This window comes from Perissodus microlepis, chromosome 17 (genome assembly GCF_051167445.1).
Source record: "Perissodus microlepis isolate ML-2025 ecotype Zambia chromosome 17, ASM5116744v1, whole genome shotgun sequence".
In the NCBI taxonomy this organism is placed as follows: Eukaryota; Metazoa; Chordata; class Actinopteri; order Cichliformes; family Cichlidae; genus Perissodus; species Perissodus microlepis.
In genome coordinates this window covers 32,726,181-32,744,784 of record NC_140477.1, presented here as the reverse complement: position 1 = coordinate 32,744,784, position 18,604 = coordinate 32,726,181, and the positions used below count along the sequence as shown (strand labels likewise).

The window sequence follows — 18,604 nt, the reverse complement described above, 5'->3', positions numbered from 1 at the left end:
AGCAAAGCGATAGACAGGTTGGTAGTTGGCTAGTTTGTTTGATTAGTTTTGATTTGTGTGTCTTTTTTGTATTTAAGGTTTGTGTCGACTACTCTTTGCAATCCAAAAAGCATCTCAAGGATAATAAAGATTAAACAATCCAGTCACCTATCTCAGAAATATAGTTGCGTCATTGGACGTGTCTACACTGAACAATAAAAGCTAAAACAGTCCCCTTTCCTTTTTTTAGGCAAGGCTGTGATTTCAGTAGTACGTTTTGACCCATTTTAAGCTCCTTGGCATACACATCTGCCAGTCAGTGACCTTGACAGGATTAAGAAAACCAGGATCCTACACTGTACCCTGACATCAAGAACTAAGTGTATGCGTCAGTCATGTTTGATACCTGTACAGATGGAGAAGCAGCAGTGATGCTGAATGAGCAAACATTCATAAAGAAATGTCACATCCAAAAGAGCTTTTTCACTTAAAGAAGGCCGGTCCGGTAGCCCACATCGCCCCTCCTCAGCTGCCTAGTATCACATTCACTAAGCTGACCAATAGAAACAGGAGGGGAAGACAGAGGTGACTGAAGTGAGAGGAAAAAAGACAAGGCAGTTCTATTCATGTCCAGAGGGATCTGTTGGCTGTCAGCATATGTCTCCCTCCTTCTATAGCCTCAAACCTTACTCCCTCAATATCCAGTCTAGTGTTAACGACACAGATAGATGCACAGGGACAACAGTAAAGCTCTAAAGGCAAAAACCCTGCACTTAACCTCAGGGGTACCATAATCATGGGCCTTGTTTCTTCCTGAATTTCAACAACTGCAGTGTCATCCCGACGCTAATCTGCTTAATTATAGATGCTGCTGATAAGACAAGGAGTCTATGATTAATCATCTACTACACAGCTTAACCAGAAGTGTATTCCGCTCCCTTGAATGACAAGCAAGCCTTTACATGCTGCTGAAAGCATGACACGCTGGTATTACAGCTCTCTCTAAGTGTAGGAGGAAGCTGACAGAGAATTAGGCAAACTGATTCTTTTACAAAAGTTTTGAAATTCATAATTTTAAAAAACATTGTCACGACTTCTGAACCTTCAGATCCTTAAAGCTGCTTGGGATAGTTAAAAACAAGCCCGACTAATCTGTGTCATCTGTGTTTTAAACTTCATCATCAGTACAGTCTTGTGAAAAACTTTTTACAGGACCTAAAGAAAACCAGAAGCTTTGGTCAGTTCGCTGAAATGGAGCATTCAAGTGTGTGTTAACACACGTGCCACGATATTCATCACAAGGTTGGACTGTGCAACGCTCAGGAAAACTGCAAAAACCACAAGTGCTACATCTCGGATACTACAGGCCTCAGTTAGCATGCTAAACGTTAGTTTATAACAGTACAATTAGAAAAAGACTGAATAAGTGCAGGTTGTTTGGATGAATTTCCCTTCTCTCTAAAAAGACTGTGGCAGCACAGCACATGCTGGCAAAGTTGCATCTGAGCAAACCACAAGACTTCTGGAACAATGTCCTTCAAACAGACGGGACAACGTTTGGTGAAAACCAATCACAGCATATCAGCACAAACACCTCATACCAACTGTCAAGCATGGAGGTGGAGGGGTGATAATCTGGGCTTGTTTTGAAACCACACAACCTGAGCACCTTGCAGGCACTGAGTCAAACCTTAAGTCATCTGTATTCCAAACTCTTCTAACATCAAATGTTAGCTTTAGCTAACATTTAGCTAACCCTCTTAGGGACACTAAAGTCCTTCGTGGTCTACATGGGCAGGGTCCTCAGAAGGTTGGGTAGGCCGGAAGTAAACGGCTGTGAAATTGGACGGTCTAGCCTTCAGATTTGCGTCACCGCTGTCTCGGTGGAGTTTAATAAACTCAGATGACAGGTTAAACGTCTTCAAGAAACTTCAAGAAGTCCAGACACTTTTCTTTTCACCCTCCTTAGCTTTAGCTAACGCTTGTCCAAACTGGATCATGCATTAAGACAACAATCTCAAACATATCAGCAAATCTACAACCGAATGGTTGAAAAAGAAAAGAGTCAAGGTGTTGCGATGGGCCAGTCCAAGTCCAGACCTCAACCTGATTGAAATGCTGCAGCGAGCTTAACAGAGCTGTGTATACACAAATGCCCACAAACCTCAATGAGCTGAAGCAACGCTATAATGAAGAGTGGAAGAGTTTCTATGGGCACTGCAGTGTCCACAGAAACTATTTATCATCACATGTAACACGTTTGATAAACATACAATGACAATATCAAACAGCTGAGTTATTTAAACAGATGTAAAACTGTGGTGGGGTTATGCCATGCTCTGTATACATTAACCCCAGTAAATGGAAGAAAGTGTTGTAGTAAGATCTAACAAGGTGATGTTGGTTGGTTTTTTTATCCCTTCACTCAAAAGATAAACAATTGCTTATTTTGGGGGGAAGTACTAAGACCCTGCTGAAGACTGAAACCAAAACCAAACTGGAAAGTGAACTTGGACCAGTGATCTACCATTTATCTGTTCACTCATCTATATTTTTTCCATATTCTAATTATCCTAAGTGGTTCCCTTTTTGGACAGTTTAATTGCACAGTGTCAGCTGTATCGGCTACTTTACACCAAATGACTTTTTATAAAGCTGACGCAGTGATTCTCAAACTTACTGGCTGTTAAACTGAAGCAGCATCTGCTTACAACAACAAATTGTTTCATAGGCCTGAAGATATGATCATTTCAGACAGACTGTGAAATGCCAAACTCCACAGGACTCACATTAAAATAGACAATGAAATCTATATTTAAGAAGAAAAATTGTATTTAACATGATTTCAATGGCCCATTAATCATCCTGTGTGACCACAGAGTTTAGAAACCCTGATCTAGATTAAATTAGACAATAAAAATCTAAGCTAGCTACATGATAACTTAGAAAGTATATAGCGGTGGTGAAAGAAAAGTACAGATTGGTGTATTCAGCAAGATCATTAGGGCCTTTAGTTTTATTGTATTGCTTAAATATTACAATCGAAATGATACCAGTGCTTAATTAAGCAAGTTATATTTATTTATTTTTTATTGTGCAGACTTACTTTATTTTCTATATATTTCCTAAGTTGTTTTTATCTATATTTATTAGAGTGTGGTTACCTTGTAGTCATACACCCTCAATGTGACCCTCACCTTTGCTTCAGCACATTTTGCCTATCTCTGTTTTTTTCAGTCATTATCCCCCTGCAGATCTGTTAGAATCTGCCTGTTTGCTTTCCTGTTGGTCTGGTAGCTCGCCCATGTGCCTCTGTGTCCATGACCAGATGGATGTGGGAGTCTGCTGGCTAGTGAGCCAACTACAGTGACAAACCCTGCTAATGGAGACACCAGAGGAGGCTGTGATACAGGCTCTATCAGGTAATAGAGCAGCGGTTAGCCTGGCCATTTAGTGGAAGAGAGCACAGGAAATCAGCAGCACAGAGGGCCCTTGGCTTTGTGAGAAAGATCAATAGCTTGTTTGAATGTGGTTCCCTCCTCCTAGAGTGCCAACCTTTACCACAATCCAGCATTGTGGGGAAAAAACAGATGGATACATAGACACACACATGCACACACAAGCAGATCAGAAAGGTTGTCTGTACACACACTAGCCAGGCAGACATCTGACACAGGAGTGCCCCCCCACCCCACCCCATTCCCCACCCACAATCCCCTTTCCTCATTGACCCTCCCACCCTCCTCATCCAGCTTCTTTTGTTTCACACAAATGTTCATCTCTGGAGACTGGCTGACTCCACAGAGTACTGCAGTGTGGTGAACACACATTCTACAAACAGGCCTCACAATCTAGATACGCCTATCAGCCTTATGTTATTTATTTATTTTGCATATGTTTTAATTGTTGTTGTTATTCTGTAATATAGGTATTAATAACTGTGGTGCTAATATTTTTGGACAACTGTGCTCTCATTACAATTTTTAAAACTGGAAATTATTTTTAAGTTTGAGTTGGTTGTTCACACTTGACATGTTCAAATTATTACTTTTATACATTTATAAGAGAAGGAAGCCTGATCAGCATTCATATTCACATTCATCACATGACTCCATAGGTCCATAGGATGTTATGCTAATGCTTTGCTATTATTAAAAGTGGCAGAGTGCATGGAAAGAGCCAAATGTCTGGCATGTGACAAAAAATTATATTTGTATCATGAGCCAGGTATTTGGCTCTTATCATGGAGTCTGCTATTTTAGGAATAATAAGTATGGAAGGAGCACAGGCAACAGAAATTATCCCAAAACTATACCACCCTATAGGATTTATTTTTAAACAAAAAACGGAATCTGTCAAAACCAATGAATTCAAACAGCTGGATTAAATTACAGCACTTTGGTGGATTGGAGTACTAACATCCACGGGGTTTTTGTTTTTCTTATAGATCAGATATGTGGGGCTAATAATTTGTCATCAACAACTACCAGATTAAAACCTAAACAGAGAGGATTTGTGCTTCTACCGCCCCAAACTAAACAAGATTTATCCTCTTAACTGTTGACATATGATATTTCCGCTGCAGTTGCGGTAGGATTTTGGTCTTAAAGCCCATGTGCAAAGTAAATAAACCATGAAATATGGTCTACGTAGCAGATAGCACCCAAATGTAGCAATAAAATTACTTTGCATAGACTTTTCCCGTAATTTTAATAGAAAAAAAATTGATAAGTGTTTAAAAAATTCAGTACATATTTTTGGATACAGTAAACATCTGCATCTGTAGAAGCCTGTTTGAAGTTGGTAGGGACAGATAGGTCATGCAAGAAGAGTAAGGCGTATTTACAAATTCATATATGACATATATGTTTACATCTATTTTACAGTAGCAGCTCAGTACAGTCTCTTAGGTGGGGTCTGGGATTTTAGGATTCCTCTGTAGGCTACTTTCACTTATGTTAGCCATTATGTTATCCACTGCTACCAAGACAATTACAGGCCGCGGTAACACTCAGTAAAGTCAAAACACCTTCATTAAAGCCCTTTCCGCGTCCACGAAGGCTCCAAACGCCATTCGTAAAGCAGCCGGAGGCGGTAGGGGCTCTTACCTGAGCTGTCCATGGTGCTGCAGTCCTCCTCTCTCAGCGGGCCCGTCTTCGGTCCGAGGGTGGCCGCTATGGAGCCTCCAAGTGTGCCGCCGCTGCTCCCTCTGCCGATGCTGAAGCTATCCCCTCCGCTATCGACCAGCTGCAAAGATTCATATCCATCGTAACTGCTCTTTTTCTTGTAGGCCCCCAGCAAGCTCATTACCAAAGGAAACAAAAGAAGGGAAATTAAACACAAAAGAAGCCCAGAAGACGTAGAAAGCGACGCCGTCACCGCCGCTGCTGCCCGAGCTGCTGCTGCTGCTAGTGCCTCCTCCTCTGCTGCTGCTGCTGGGTGCACCACATGTCCGGGGATGAGAGGGTGGCCGCTCTCCTCTGTTTGTGATAGAAAACCGGGTGGTCTCTCTCTCTCTTTCTCTCTCCCTCTCTCTCTCTCCTCTATTGCGTCCTCCTTTTCTCAGCAGCGCATTCTACTACGACGATTGTGCTACTGCTGTAGTCCCCGACTGAGTACAAGGGAAATCCACCCCAACTCACTCACAGTCGTCCTGCGTTAAAGCTGCACTCACACTCTCTAATAGGATGGTTGAGACTAGAAGCATTCGTTTAAATCTGGTAAGTAATATCCCAAATCTTTCACTTGTTATATCATTAATGCAAAATATTAGGACAATTGTAAAGAACTGCACTTACTTCCAGTGTTTATGCTGGATTAAATCATATTAAACGTCCCAAAATAGTTCAAAAAGCATGTCACGGTTTAACAGAGTCCATGTCTTTAAGTGACTTGTTTTGGTCAAAACTAATAAAGAACCCAAAGGTATTAAAATTTACAATAAGACAGCAAAATATGGACTTAAAATGGACTCACATAATCAACAGATGATTTGAACAGTGGCTTCTTTTCTCCCAGTAAATCAGTTCATTGTTTAAGTGATGAAGGGAACTAAACTGTTGGATTTCCACACTCGAGTCAAATGATGAATCGTGCTTGCAATGACATGTGCATAGTAGAGGCAGAGATTTGAATGGTCTGAGGTGTGTGTGTAGATGAATTATTGATTTAAATGATAATGCTCCCAGTGTTGCAATTGAACACATGAATTTATTTAGAGCTGCTTTTGTTTGTGTAAATAAGGTCCAGATTAGAAGTCTGGGACCATAACTGAGAACAGTTTTCATTTGACTCCTGCACTAAAAATGAACAAGGACTCCTGGCTCTGTCAGAATGAATAAGAGCAGGGGCACAATAGTGCTATGCTTTGCCACAAAAAGGAAACTCTTCCTCATAAAGAATTTCTTTTTTTTTTCTTTTTTTCTTTTTTTGGACCAACTTGGATTTTAATAGCCATTAAAATTAGGCAGATTTGTCTCTTAGCTCCAAATTTGTCCGTTTCATTTTTGTGTTATGACCCCAAGTCCGTGTAGGACAAAGCACTGACCAGTGATGGCATGCTTCCTTCCTAGGCCTTGTCCCCTGGCAACAAAAACCCTGCATGGTTCTGAAAAGAGGACATGAGCCTGGGAAACCCTTTTAGGAAAACAGACGGGAGCTCAAAGCGCAGCGGGAACGGAATGTCCAAAAGGGAAGAATGATACCCCGGCCATAACCGGATGCAACGTGCTGCTCCTGCATTGTTGCAAAGGAGCTTCCAGTCTAGTTCCGAACCGTGCCTTCCAGTATTTAGCCAGTGATGCCCTGCATGTTGAGCACACAGCAAGCAGGTGCAGTATGAGCTCTTTGCTTTGTCATTACACATGAACTTAAATACATATTTGTAGCATGTAATGTGCTTTAATTCATCTCGTTGTGTTTGTCTTTTTGTCTGTTCTGTATTCAAATCTGTATTTTATAATATATAATATAATCTGTAAAAAAGTTTTCTGGCTTTTTTTAAAAAAAAAACCTCACTTAAATTCAAATTTTAAACTGATTATATATGTGTGTGTGTGTGTGTGTGTGTGTGTGTGTGTGTACATGTTTAGACACCTTTGTGAGGACAGACAAATGACATGCTACTATATTTGTGGGGACCAACATTCACTTATGGGGACTAAATGTCCGTTCCCACGATTTTGAAGGCATTTTTCAGACTCTAAATTTGGTTTTAATGTCAAGGTTACAATTAGGCAAAAAATTATGACCACCTCCCTAATAGTATGTTGGTCCCCCTTTCCTGCCAAAACAGCCCTGACCCGTTGACTCCACTAGACCGCTGAAGGTGTGGTATCTGGCTCCAAGATGTTAGCAACAGATCCTTTAAGTCCAATAAGTTGTGACAAGGGGCTTCCATTGATTGAACTTGTTTGTCCAGCACATCCCAAAGATGCTCGACTGGATTGAGATCTGGGGAATTTGGAGGCCAACTCAACACCTCAAACTCCTCAAACCATTCCTGAGATATTTTTTACTTTGTGGGAAGGCCTTCTTCCTATAGTGCATCCTGGTGCCAGGTGTTCCCCAGGTAAGCAGCAAGCACAAACCCAGCCATCTACATGATGTAATAGAAAATATGATTCATAAGACCAGACCACTTTCTTCCATTTCTCTGTGGTCCAGTTCTGTGTCCATTGTACAGTGACGTACAGGGGTCAGCATGGGTACCCTGATTGGTCTGCAGCTATGCAGCCCCTTATGCAACAAACTGTGATGCACTGAGAACTCTGACACTAAAGTGAGCTACAGTAGCTCATCTATTGAATACATGGGCCAACCTTTTTGCTGTGAGGTGACAGTGCTAACCACCGCACCACCATACAACTCTTATATTGTTTTCCAATAAATTTTAAATGACATGGGAGAAGCCGCTATTATGACCTTCTGGGAATTCATTTCTATTTCCACTGTACTGCTATATGGCAACTGCTGTAATGTGAAAAGAAGCTGTATCACAGGTTATAATGGTTTTACCATTATCCTCAAAGGTAGTTTGAAGATTAATCATTATCCCTATAACAGTTAAAGCAGAATCCAGGAATCTGCTGCATCAGCTGCACGACTTTGCTGATAAATCAGGTAGCAGACCTGAATCAACTGCTGAGCCAGTGTTGCATCAGTTCTTACATGTCTGAGTAAATATTGTCGCTGCTGGAGTGTGCATTGCTGTAGCTTTCATCAGCACTGTCATGAAAATCTACAGAATGATGCTGCCTGTTTATCTGACTTTCTCTTCACTTAACCATAAAAAGCCTTAAAGCCCTTGTGCACACAATTTATACTGTGTAAATGGTTTCATTTACGCAAACAGGCGTAAATGAAACCATTTACGCCTGTTTGCATTAAACAAGTCATCCTCTAAATCCTGATGGATGACTATAACATCCTGGTGCGAAAGGTGAGGCAGTGGTTAAACATCAATCCACGCCAAGTCCTGTAATCCGCTCACGTGGTGTGCGTGACGTTTGGTGATGTAAAGGTACGCTATTGGATCAAAACAGAGGAGCCTTCCTCTCAACAAGAGCGAGCCCTCGGTGATAAATATGGTGCATGTGATGGAAAATACATAGCACCCTTTCCTCCTACAGCATTATTTAACATCGGTGCTCTGACTAAACTGTTTCTGTTTCTTGAAATTTGTCCTGCGAGACTGAATTGAGGACGGGACATACAGGATGTGCTTTTAACTGATTTCCTGAAATGCAGTTATGGTCGAAATCACCTGCCAATAGAAAAATCTAAATACTACTAAAAAAGAAAAGTGCCAGTCCTCGTGACGTGAGCCAGTCACCTCAGGTCGATGCCAGTACGAGCAAAGTAACAATAGCTGTGATTTTCTTGCAGAAGGGACACGATGTCTTATATGCAAAGGGGGGAGGGAAAATCGTCATTCATGTCATTCATCCTAATCGTGAGCGCATCTTGCAAAATATAGGCCAACTGCACAGAAACAAGTATATTTTAATTTGTTTAACTCTAATCAATCCTTCTCTTATGCTAACTGGGAGGAAACATTTCTCGTTGGAAGCGAAATCTGTCCACCGAGCAGGGATGAACTGTCGGGGAAGTGGCCACAATCTCCGGAGGTAGATATTATGTAACATCCACACACGGATCGTGATGCTCTCCGCTTCTCTTCCTGCTTTGAGGCCACAGCAGAGCCCGAGACGATAAATTGTAATTCTCATAAACTCAATCAAAGAGTGCGAATAGAAAATCCAGCAGATGACTTTACCTTTCTGAGCGCCTTCTACCATCCTCCCGGGAGCGCCGTCTTGTGCCGAGGTGGAGATGCGCTTTGCGCTCTGCTCACAGACACCGACCTTTGATTTGTCATTCGCTGCCAGTCAAAGGTCAGTGCGTTAAAAACGCCCTGTGAGACCTGCTGTCATGTAACAACTCCCCGGTAACTCCAGGTTAACCCGTAAAAAAATGACAGAAACAACAGGAGGCTACGGCATCATCATATAATCACATTTTGGAACATGATCAACAAACAAAGTCCCGCGATGGCGATTGGTAGATCTGTAGAAGATGTGGATGAGTTAAAGGCGAGGCGGTGGTGGGAGCGTGGATGTTCGTGAATTTGTACAGTAGAAACTGCGCCGCTCAGCGCAACCTGCCTGAACTGAAGGGGGAAAACCCGGAGTGGACTGCACGGAGAAGCGAAGAGCAAGGACAATGTTTCCACACAAAGATGTGTTCAATAATTGTAAAAATCTGCACTGGTGACCGAAAATCCATAAAGCAGATTAAAAAAAACAAACAAAAAAAGCCCGCAATAGTCACGAGCCAGCCAAACGACACTAAAATGCAAGACATGCTTCAGATTTGGCACACATTGCAATCAGTGGCGGTCCTAGCCTGTTTGGCGCCCTGGGTGAACACACCGTCTGCCCCCCCCCCCTTGTCCATCTTCCATTGGTTTTAATTTTGCAGTCCAGTATGAACACAAATCCCCCATATCGAGGATCACCACAACATAACCTAAAAGACCTACACCTTATTTCACAGATTCACTTTGTCTAGGGTTTATTTCTGGGATTTCACACAACCCAGGATTCAAATCATGAATACATAATGGGCTTGGATTTACATCATTATGAATGAAATGTGCTCTACTTGGAAGCAGCCGGCCCCCCTCACCTTTCGACGGGTTGTGTGTGAGACTTTAAATCATCAAACTGTAAAATATAAATTTTAAATTGTTATTGATCCCTTTACCCCTGGTCCTAAAGTGCATATTTATTTTCTTACTCTTCTTATATATATTGTTTGTTTACTTGCACTGCTGTAACTGGAGCCTCGTCGTCCCGTGTCTCTATATACTGGATTGTATGTAGCGGAGATGACAATAAAGTTTTACTTTGATTTCGGCAGCAAGCAGGCGCACCGAGGGCTCTCGCGCTCACTTTTCGCGTACAGAATTTCGAAAAAACATTGGTGCAAATTATAAGTCTGTATGATAATGTCTGGTGTTTTCGTGTTTGTTGGTTTGTTTTTATTTTGCGAGTTGGTTATTAGATGCTGCTCCAGCCAGCCAGAGAATCCCCCGCCGCCCCGCCCTCTCCTCCCTCCCTCCTCCCAAGCAGCAGGCGCACCTCGACGGAGGGCGCCCTTACTCCCAGCAAATGGGCGATAGAAAATCGATCGGTGCCTATGACGTCGGGGCAGCATGAGTACGAGCAATTTTTATTTTTTATTTTATTTTTTTTTGCCGATGCCCGTGATGCCGCCCCGGGCAATAATAATAATAATAATAATAATAATAATCCTCGTGTTTGGTTTGTTGCAGGTGAGAACATTGTTCATCATCCAAGTCTGAATCAGGTGTTCACAGTCGACCCTGCTGCGCCTCCCGTCGAAGGTAAACACAGCAGATGAGATGGTAATCCGCGACGGTGGAGAAGGCCTTTCACCCAAGCTCTAATTCACGTGGGGTTGATTCACAGATCAGAGAGGATTAGACACGATGGGAGGACAGAGATAGTATTCCTAAGCATGCTGGTGTGGTTTCAGTGTGTGTTAGCGTTGGTCTTTTAAATATGCCCTGCAGCTGGCACACATTTAGATTTTGGCGTTTTGCTTTCCTCAGAGGATTTGAGAGATACAAGATTCACACATTTATATTTTCTAGAAAGAAAGACAGACAAGAAGGAAGAGAGACTACCATAGTATAGACAGAAGTGTGCACTGTATTTAAAGTCCTAGGAGTAGCTATTGCATAAGTTGTTGTGGTCACACAGCCCTCTTTATTAAGTAGAGAAACAGTTTAAAGAACGCACTGTACACACAAGGTGTGTGTTTGTACACCCATTATTATCATTCATTTAATTATCTCCTAGGTCTCTTACACAATATTGCATGATCTTAAGAAACGTATCTAGTTGTGCACAAGTGCATGTTGCTAAGCAAGTACTGGCTTAATCGCATAGAATAACAATGAAAGCTGACTGAATGAATGAAAGCTGGGTAAACAGATTTAACATGCCTAACATGTTTTGACAACACTTTATGAACACAGGGCAAAAACCCATTGCCACATCCATTCATTTAAGAAGCATTCAGTCCTACACAGCACAGTGTAAACCCACTTCCCTCTAAGAGTCTGGATTTGTCCTACATTAGCAAACATGTATCAATTTATTTTGCTCCTTCCCCAGGCTCTGTTGCACTCTCATGTCTACTTCCTCTTTGGTCTTCTGGTTACAATATGAGAGTCAACTCATAGTACTTTTAAATCAAATGTACAACATACCCATACAATTAAAACACAGATAATGGAAGAAAAAAATAACTCATTACAAACCTGGGATGTAAACCAAAGAGAAGCTCATGGGAAATATGCTGCAGTGAATAAAACAGATGCTAATTTACATACAAGTTTTTAAAATGGTTGGACAGCACTAACAGAGCTACATCAAATATTTTAGAAACGTATTTGATGATGGATGTGTTTTAGTTATTAGTGTGGCTAAATTACTGTCTTAGTCATCATTTCATAAGCTATTCTGTTTTGTGAATAATCACTGCGACTTTCAAACAATCACATGAAACAAAAAAAGCTACAAAGCAAAGTCTACAAAGACCTACTACATTTTGTTCACCCTGCAGCACTGATTTATACATTCAAACAATCCAGACATGAGAACATCTTTGCATCTATGACCATATCAGAATCATAAAAGTATTTAGCTGAACAATCACTGCAAAATCATTGCAGCATACCAAAAATATCACATTTTGGTAATCAGAATCTCAAGGCAACCTTATGGCATGTTTTAAGGAATGTAACAATACTGAAGGCACTGATCTTCATCCCAGTGCCGCTGAGTCACTGTACGGGATTCTTGTACAAGTCCAAAGATGACTGCACACCAAAGTTAACAGCATTTCAGCAAAAAAGATTAGCAGTTTGTTACAGCTTGCACTGTCTGTGTAACTGATGGCTATAGTGTACAATCACAAATACATTTAAATTAAAAAAAACAGTTCTGTATGTAACAGATGACTTCACATGTAGCACACAGGCTTTAACAGGTTTCTAGTGTATAAGAAAAAAAAATGACTCAAATGATGTTTTCATATAAGGGGCGATGATGAACATTACTATTGCTCAGTTAAGGCAATGGCATGAGAATATTTACTCTTCGTGTGTGTTTTCTAGGCAATAATGTGATGATATTTTATGCTGTGATTTATATTTAAAAAACTGTAAGTGTTTTTAATCATGTGAGTATTATTTTCCCCCATCGTTTTTTGGTTTTACAATAAAATAAATCAGACGTTAGTGTTTACTTTTTCCATATTGGCTCATTCAGTGGTTGGATCGGAGCAACTGAAGATCAAAATTCATGTGTGATAAACTGATTAATGAAAGTGTTGTGCAAAATTTGGATGTTTAAGCATTTTGGTTTTTAGCAGGCTTGAACGATCTTGAATGTTTTACTGTCAGGATTCTGAATCTGAATTTGTCACAATCTTCATTCTATAAGTCTTTGAAAATTTTCATACAACCTTTCATTTGGAAAACTGGACAGTCAATGAGAAACATGTGTGTCAGTGACCTGGTCCATTGTTCTAAAGCTCTCTCTTAATGGCAAAACCGAAAGCTGACACCAGGCCAGTACGTAAAGGCACCACTGCACTTCTTCCCCCCCTTCCCCTTGGTTTTTTGTTCATTCGGGGTAGACTCATGGTGTCTGAGCTTGGCAGGTATCCGATGGCTGTGTGTGCATCTTGGTGCTGAGGAGAGAATTGATATAAGGCCAAATCCGGTCTGTCTCTGTACCGGAAAATGAGTGCAGGATTCCTTGTGACCTGAGTGAAGAAATAGGATAACAAATGAGAGGAAAAGCAGGCTTACATTATCTGGAGGCTGTACCACAAAATGGACAATTTAGAACGAATGCATCAAGTGTATTGCCTTTTCTATTAGCTTATTTCCTACAATCCCCACATTTCAACTGAACTGACAATAATTTGAGAGTCAGGCGTGCCATGCTAACTGTGACTAATGCAAACTTGACAATGCAGAGATGAAGTAGGGTAATAAGAAGTCACTTATTTCTAGCTCTGTGACCAAACATTTACACACATGCAACTGTAATCTCCAAAAGTTGATTCTGTTCATCTGGACGTAGCGTTTTTAGTGGGAGAAACGTTTCAAGATGTCCAGATGAACAGAATCAACTTTTGGAGATTTACATACCTGGATGATTGAGCATGCATCAAGACATACATGTAATGTTCAAACTCAAGCTGTATTACTCGTATTAAATTATCATTCTTTATATTTCCTCTAGAAGCTATTTAAATATGACTATGATTAAACAAATGTAAAAAATAACAAAATATAAAGTAAGATCAAATAAAGTGCAAGTATTTACTGACTTGTACAAATCAATTACGGGTTTTGCCACATCTTTGTAATGTCTCAGTCTGGCCATCAGAGCCTCCGGCTTGTCATCATCGTGCTGAATCAGTGGCTCTCCTGTGATGTCATCCTTACCCTGAGGAAGGCAATGCAAGGTTACAACAACGCAGCAAAGGCAAACACAACACAAATCAGTGAAATGACATTTGCAAATGGGATTGAAGCACAGTACAATACACTAATTAGCAAACAACAGTGCATTTGCCTCCGCATGCTGCATTAAGTCCACAATATGCAGTCAACATGATACCCATATATTGATCTTAAGGAGCTTACTTTCAGGAATATTATAGTCGACATAAGATAAAAATATGGCAATCTGATTCCATTGTAATTAGTTCATGCTTACAATCTGCAGTTGTTTTAAAAACATTTTAACTATACAAAATACTCCATAAAAACAACAATATCATATTTGTGAATCGCTAATGTGCACTGGAGTCTTCATATCTTCACGTCACACCACTATGAGTCACACAATGTTAAATATTGCATATTTAAGATAATGATAAGTCAGTTATATATAAGATAAGATAGTTGTAATTATGTGCTAACTGGGACTTTGGAAACTTAAAAAAAACTAAAGAAAACTAAAGAAAACTAATCACAAAGCTGTGGTGGTGGTGGTGGTGGTGGTGCGGGAGTGTGGCAACAATCCTCCCCCTCATCTGGTTTCAGCCTTTCATTTTAGCAGGTTTCCACCCTGTAGAAGAAAGGCACTAAATCCCTAGCAGCTTAAAAAAAACCCACAATGACACAAAACCTGTCGGGAAGAAACATCCACACAAAAAATAAAAATCTAAATTCCAAACTATTTCAAACTTTGTGGCTATGCTGCCACTTCCAGGCTGCTGACACCTGCACTCGGGGAGGGTTGAAGCCCATGTTGTAGACTCTGCCGCTGGCTGGATGGATCCAGCGGTCGCTCAGCCTCTCCTTGAGAGTCTCATAGGGGATGTTTAGGCTGATAACCAAGTCTAGCTGATACAAATTGTTGAGGGCCAAAGCCTGTCCGAGTGTGCGGGGGAAACCTAGGCACAGTCAGGGAGAGGGAAGGGAAAACATGAGTCATCGAGTGGTCAACCAGGAAAAACCAATGTTACACACTGAGTTAGCTAAAAGACTAAAAAGTGAATGTGCACTTTTGAAGGTATGATCACAGCTCAGTCAATAGCATGAGTAAGAAACAGTGTACACATGAAATATTCTGTTTTACAGTTTCAGATGCTGTTATTTCCTCTTGCTAATATCACCAGCTGGCAGAAGGTGTTTACAGTTTTCCTGTGGAATGGCTTGCAGTCATGATATTATATCAGGATTTTGCACTTGTGAAGGAATGGGGTGAAAAAACCCCGAAGCTTTCAGTTACACGGCTTTTATCGAGCACCAGCAGAAATGACAATCCAGCGCCTTTCATTCATGCTGCCAATCCCTGTGTCTAACTGCTGCACCTCCAATCACTATGCTTTCAAACTTCTGATGTTTGCAGACAACATGACCCTTATTGGGGTCATCTCAGGTGGGGATGAATCTGCCTACAGGGGGGAACTGACAGTCTGACAGCCTGATGTAGAGACAACAACCTGGAACTAAACGGTGTCAAAGCAGTGGAGACAACTGTGGACTTCGGGAGGGGCTCAGCCCCTATTTTATGCCACGTTTTTGTTATGACACTTGCACATTAAACATTTGTTTTGGGTGCTTTGATCTTTATCTGGAGACTTCTTCCTTTCTCTTTTTTTACTCAGAAACCACAAGCCAAGAACACAAGGAATCGATACAAAGTTTTTCAAGGACGTACGATGGCAGAAGTCAAATCTACAAATGGATTCTGTATTTCTAGTTCTGTTGGCTATGACAAGGCTTTACAGTTGACCTTAAATGTTACATTACACAGTGTCCCTGGTTTGTACCTTTCCTCTGTGTCCAAGAACTGACAGTTCTCGAACAATCCTGTTCTTTTGTTTGGTTAATAATGCACCGTTAAAACTCTAACCACCAGGATTAGAGCTGCCATGCCAGAGCCCACAAATGAATCACAGAAAAGCACTAAATCAAAGATTGCAACACAGAAAGAGACACAAAATACTGAAGACATGCCAAAGACTGGGAGTCTATAGTGCATGTATGTAGCTAGGTAAATGAAAGCATGACATGAACTTTGAATGGTAAAAACCAAATGTCCAGTTGGCACCAGCAACACAGACTATCAAAGGCATGATAGAGGCATGATCGAGGAAATGCAGGCGTGTATGTCTGTGTGTGTGTGTAACCTTGATTTGCTTTCCCTCTTGCTCAATTATTTGTTTAGTGATCATGCTTCAAGGTTTGAATTGGTTTAACACCCACTAGCTTGTTTCGTCAATGTTTTGCATTTCTCTTGATGGCAGTGGCTAATATTCAACCTTGAAAAAGACACGGTAACCTGCAAAGTCAGCACTTTATTCATGTAACAAGTTCCTCCAAAAGTATGAGTATCCTGTATAAAGACTGCTATTAATGACTGACTGATGAAAAGTATGTGATTATTAGCATATGATTAGAATATCATAAAAAAGTGATCTTTTTGGGGGGGGATTGTGAGGGTGAAAGGTAATGGAACAATGCTATTGCCTGTAAATGCTTAAATAAGCAGGGGAAAGTGTTTTTTACATTTTATTTTACCAGTGAAGCGTGTACACACACTTGCAAAACCAGTACCTTAAAAGTCTGTTAAGGTTCTTAGTCATCCAGGTCATCGGACCATAAAACTTTATTACTCACACATGTAGAATAGTGAGAAGAGTATTTTTTAATCCCCTCAGATTTAAGTAAAGCCAAAGCATGTGACTCTTTGTGGTTAATTTTTGAAAATGCAGAAGTGTGTCTTTGCTTTCTTTCTTTCTTTCTTTTCTCTCTCTAGCTTTCAGTGTCAGGATTTGAGGGGTGGCACCAAGTGGTGGCCAATCAGATTTGAAAGATAGCTGGCAGTTCCTAACACTGCCATGTGGCTGCATCATGAAAACATCCCCCCCAACCTCACTACAAACAATAAAGACAGAGTAGTGGGGCAGGGTGCTATATGTAAGTGTTAATGAAAAAGTAAAGCAAAGAAAAGAAAAGAAAGAAGCATTCATTGTAACAAAAAACAACCCAGTTCTTCTTACCATCCAGCAGCCAGCTGTGACCGCTCAGCTGTTCCAGTCTGGGCAGCATCAATCTGGTCATCACATGGTCAGGCACCAGCATGCTTCTCTCTACATAGGTCTTCACCAGCAAGCCTGCCTCTGATACACAACAGACAGGTGAAAACAGACAACGTGTGTCTGTTTGTGATTCCAGATTCTGAAGTTCTTAAACAAAACAGGACAGGGCTTGTTGTGTCAGTGTGGAGGTTTATTTTATTTATTTATTTATTTTTTTCCTGAAACATGGCAGCAAGGTTTTCTTAAGGCACATGTGTTTTTACTTAAGCCCTCCATAGTGAACTAAACCTTATTGTCAGTGTGAGCTTGGCACATGCTGGGAATTAAACTGACTGTGCTTTTGTAGCCACAATGAGGAAGTGCAGAGAGACACACGCACGCAAAAACCAAAAAAAAAAGAAAGAAAGACAGAAAGAAACGGTTTTAGGCTGTTTGGAGAAACTGCTGGAGTTAGTGCTCTGGGTGAATTTGACTGAAATCAGATACAGTTGATAGTAACAATAAATGTCTTGCGCGGTGCAGTTTGGATAGAGGGCTCAAAGTTTGCAGTGAAACAACTGTGGACACAAACAAATGCGCACAACTTCCTCCTGCAACCTTAGCAGGATTGGTATTTTTGCTATTTTTGCATTCGCGGGAGAAGGGGGCTCGTGAATTTAAGATATACAGCGAAGAAAATTAAGAGTTTCATCAACTTTTCCCTCTGCGCACGGTTTCTTCCTGTTTACACCACAGTATTGCCGTTTGGGTTGCTGTGCATATCCTACCTGTTTTTGCCGCTATGCCCTCTCGTAGAAAATGACCACTGGACAGATACTGCAGGCCAAAACTTTGCGCAATCCTCTGGGATATCGTTCCTTTCCCTGATCCCGGTGGACCCATGATAGCAGCTCGGAAAAACTTGGCCATATCTTAAAAGCTACTGTGAAAACAAAAACTCTAAGATGCTCAGATGTCAATTCTGCAGGTTGTGCGTCAGAGACAGAGATAGGCTCACCTTTTAATTAAATTCCTCATCAGTTGCAGGCATGAGCAATCAAATAGATCTAAGGTTAGGACGGTTTAAAAAAAAAAAAAAACTCTGCCAATGTAAATTTCAGCCTATCTCTGGAGTCTGTGGATCTTTACGCAGACATAGCCCACTTTCTGCGCACAGTGGGACTATCCTGCTCTCAGACTCGGATCAAGTCGAAACACCCTTTTTTCTTTTTTCTTCAGGCTCTCTTATTGATACGTTACGCTACGCCTTCGTCTTTAAGACTAGCGATTTGTCTGCAAATGAATGAGGGAGTCTCCAGAACGCCCTATTTTACTGCGCACATTCATCCAGAAAAAATGCGGATGGGAGAACGTCGCAGGGTAAACTGGTTACTGTAGTTTTCTTTAAATATACAGCCCACAAACATATGTAGACTAATGGGTCACTCTAAGACAGAGAGGGGAAAGTTTACATTCATTTCAT

The 18,604-nt window shown here is 41.0% G+C and overlaps 2 protein-coding genes and 1 long non-coding RNA gene across 10 annotated transcripts in view; 1 reads left to right on the top strand and 2 right to left on the bottom strand.

Annotated features, from left to right (window-relative positions):
• The window catches only part of dnajc6 (DnaJ (Hsp40) homolog, subfamily C, member 6), a 37,879-nt gene extending 28,511 nt beyond the window's left edge, over window positions 1-9,368 (bottom strand). For 2 of the 3 annotated variants that reach the window (XM_084910036.1, XM_084910037.1), the window contains exon 1: window positions 5,088-5,340. In XM_084910036.1, coding sequence (XP_084766162.1) covers window positions 5,088-5,286 — 199 coding nt within the window. In that variant the 5' untranslated portion in view covers window positions 5,287-5,340. Of the gene's footprint in view, window positions 1-5,087; window positions 5,341-9,256 lie in introns of those variants that run through there. The other variant, XM_084910038.1, reaches the window with a different exon arrangement.
• LOC146369926 (uncharacterized) lies at window positions 5,586-15,670 on the top strand. 6 transcript variants are annotated; one of them, XR_014797338.1, is made up of 4 exons: window positions 5,586-5,699; window positions 6,552-10,700; window positions 10,817-10,888; window positions 15,447-15,670. It is a non-coding gene; the product is annotated as an uncharacterized LOC146369926 (long non-coding RNA). The 6 variants fall into 6 exon arrangements; XR_014797336.1 differs by lacking the exon at window positions 15,447-15,670 and having other exon boundaries at window positions 6,552-6,809; window positions 7,400-10,700; window positions 10,817-12,818; XR_014797337.1 differs by lacking the exon at window positions 15,447-15,670 and having other exon boundaries at window positions 6,552-6,809; window positions 7,274-10,700; window positions 10,817-12,818.
• On the bottom strand, window positions 11,247-18,543 carry ak4 (adenylate kinase 4). Its single transcript, XM_084910043.1, has 5 exons — window positions 17,910-18,543; window positions 17,104-17,223; window positions 14,816-14,988; window positions 13,915-14,033; window positions 11,247-13,341 (listed from the first exon to the last, which is right to left on the bottom strand). The coding sequence occupies exons 1-5, from the start codon at window positions 18,049-18,051 to the stop codon at window positions 13,215-13,217; spliced, it is 681 nt and encodes a 226-aa protein (XP_084766169.1). The 5' UTR covers window positions 18,052-18,543; the 3' UTR covers window positions 11,247-13,214.
• Between the last annotated feature and the right edge of the window lie 61 nt (window positions 18,544-18,604).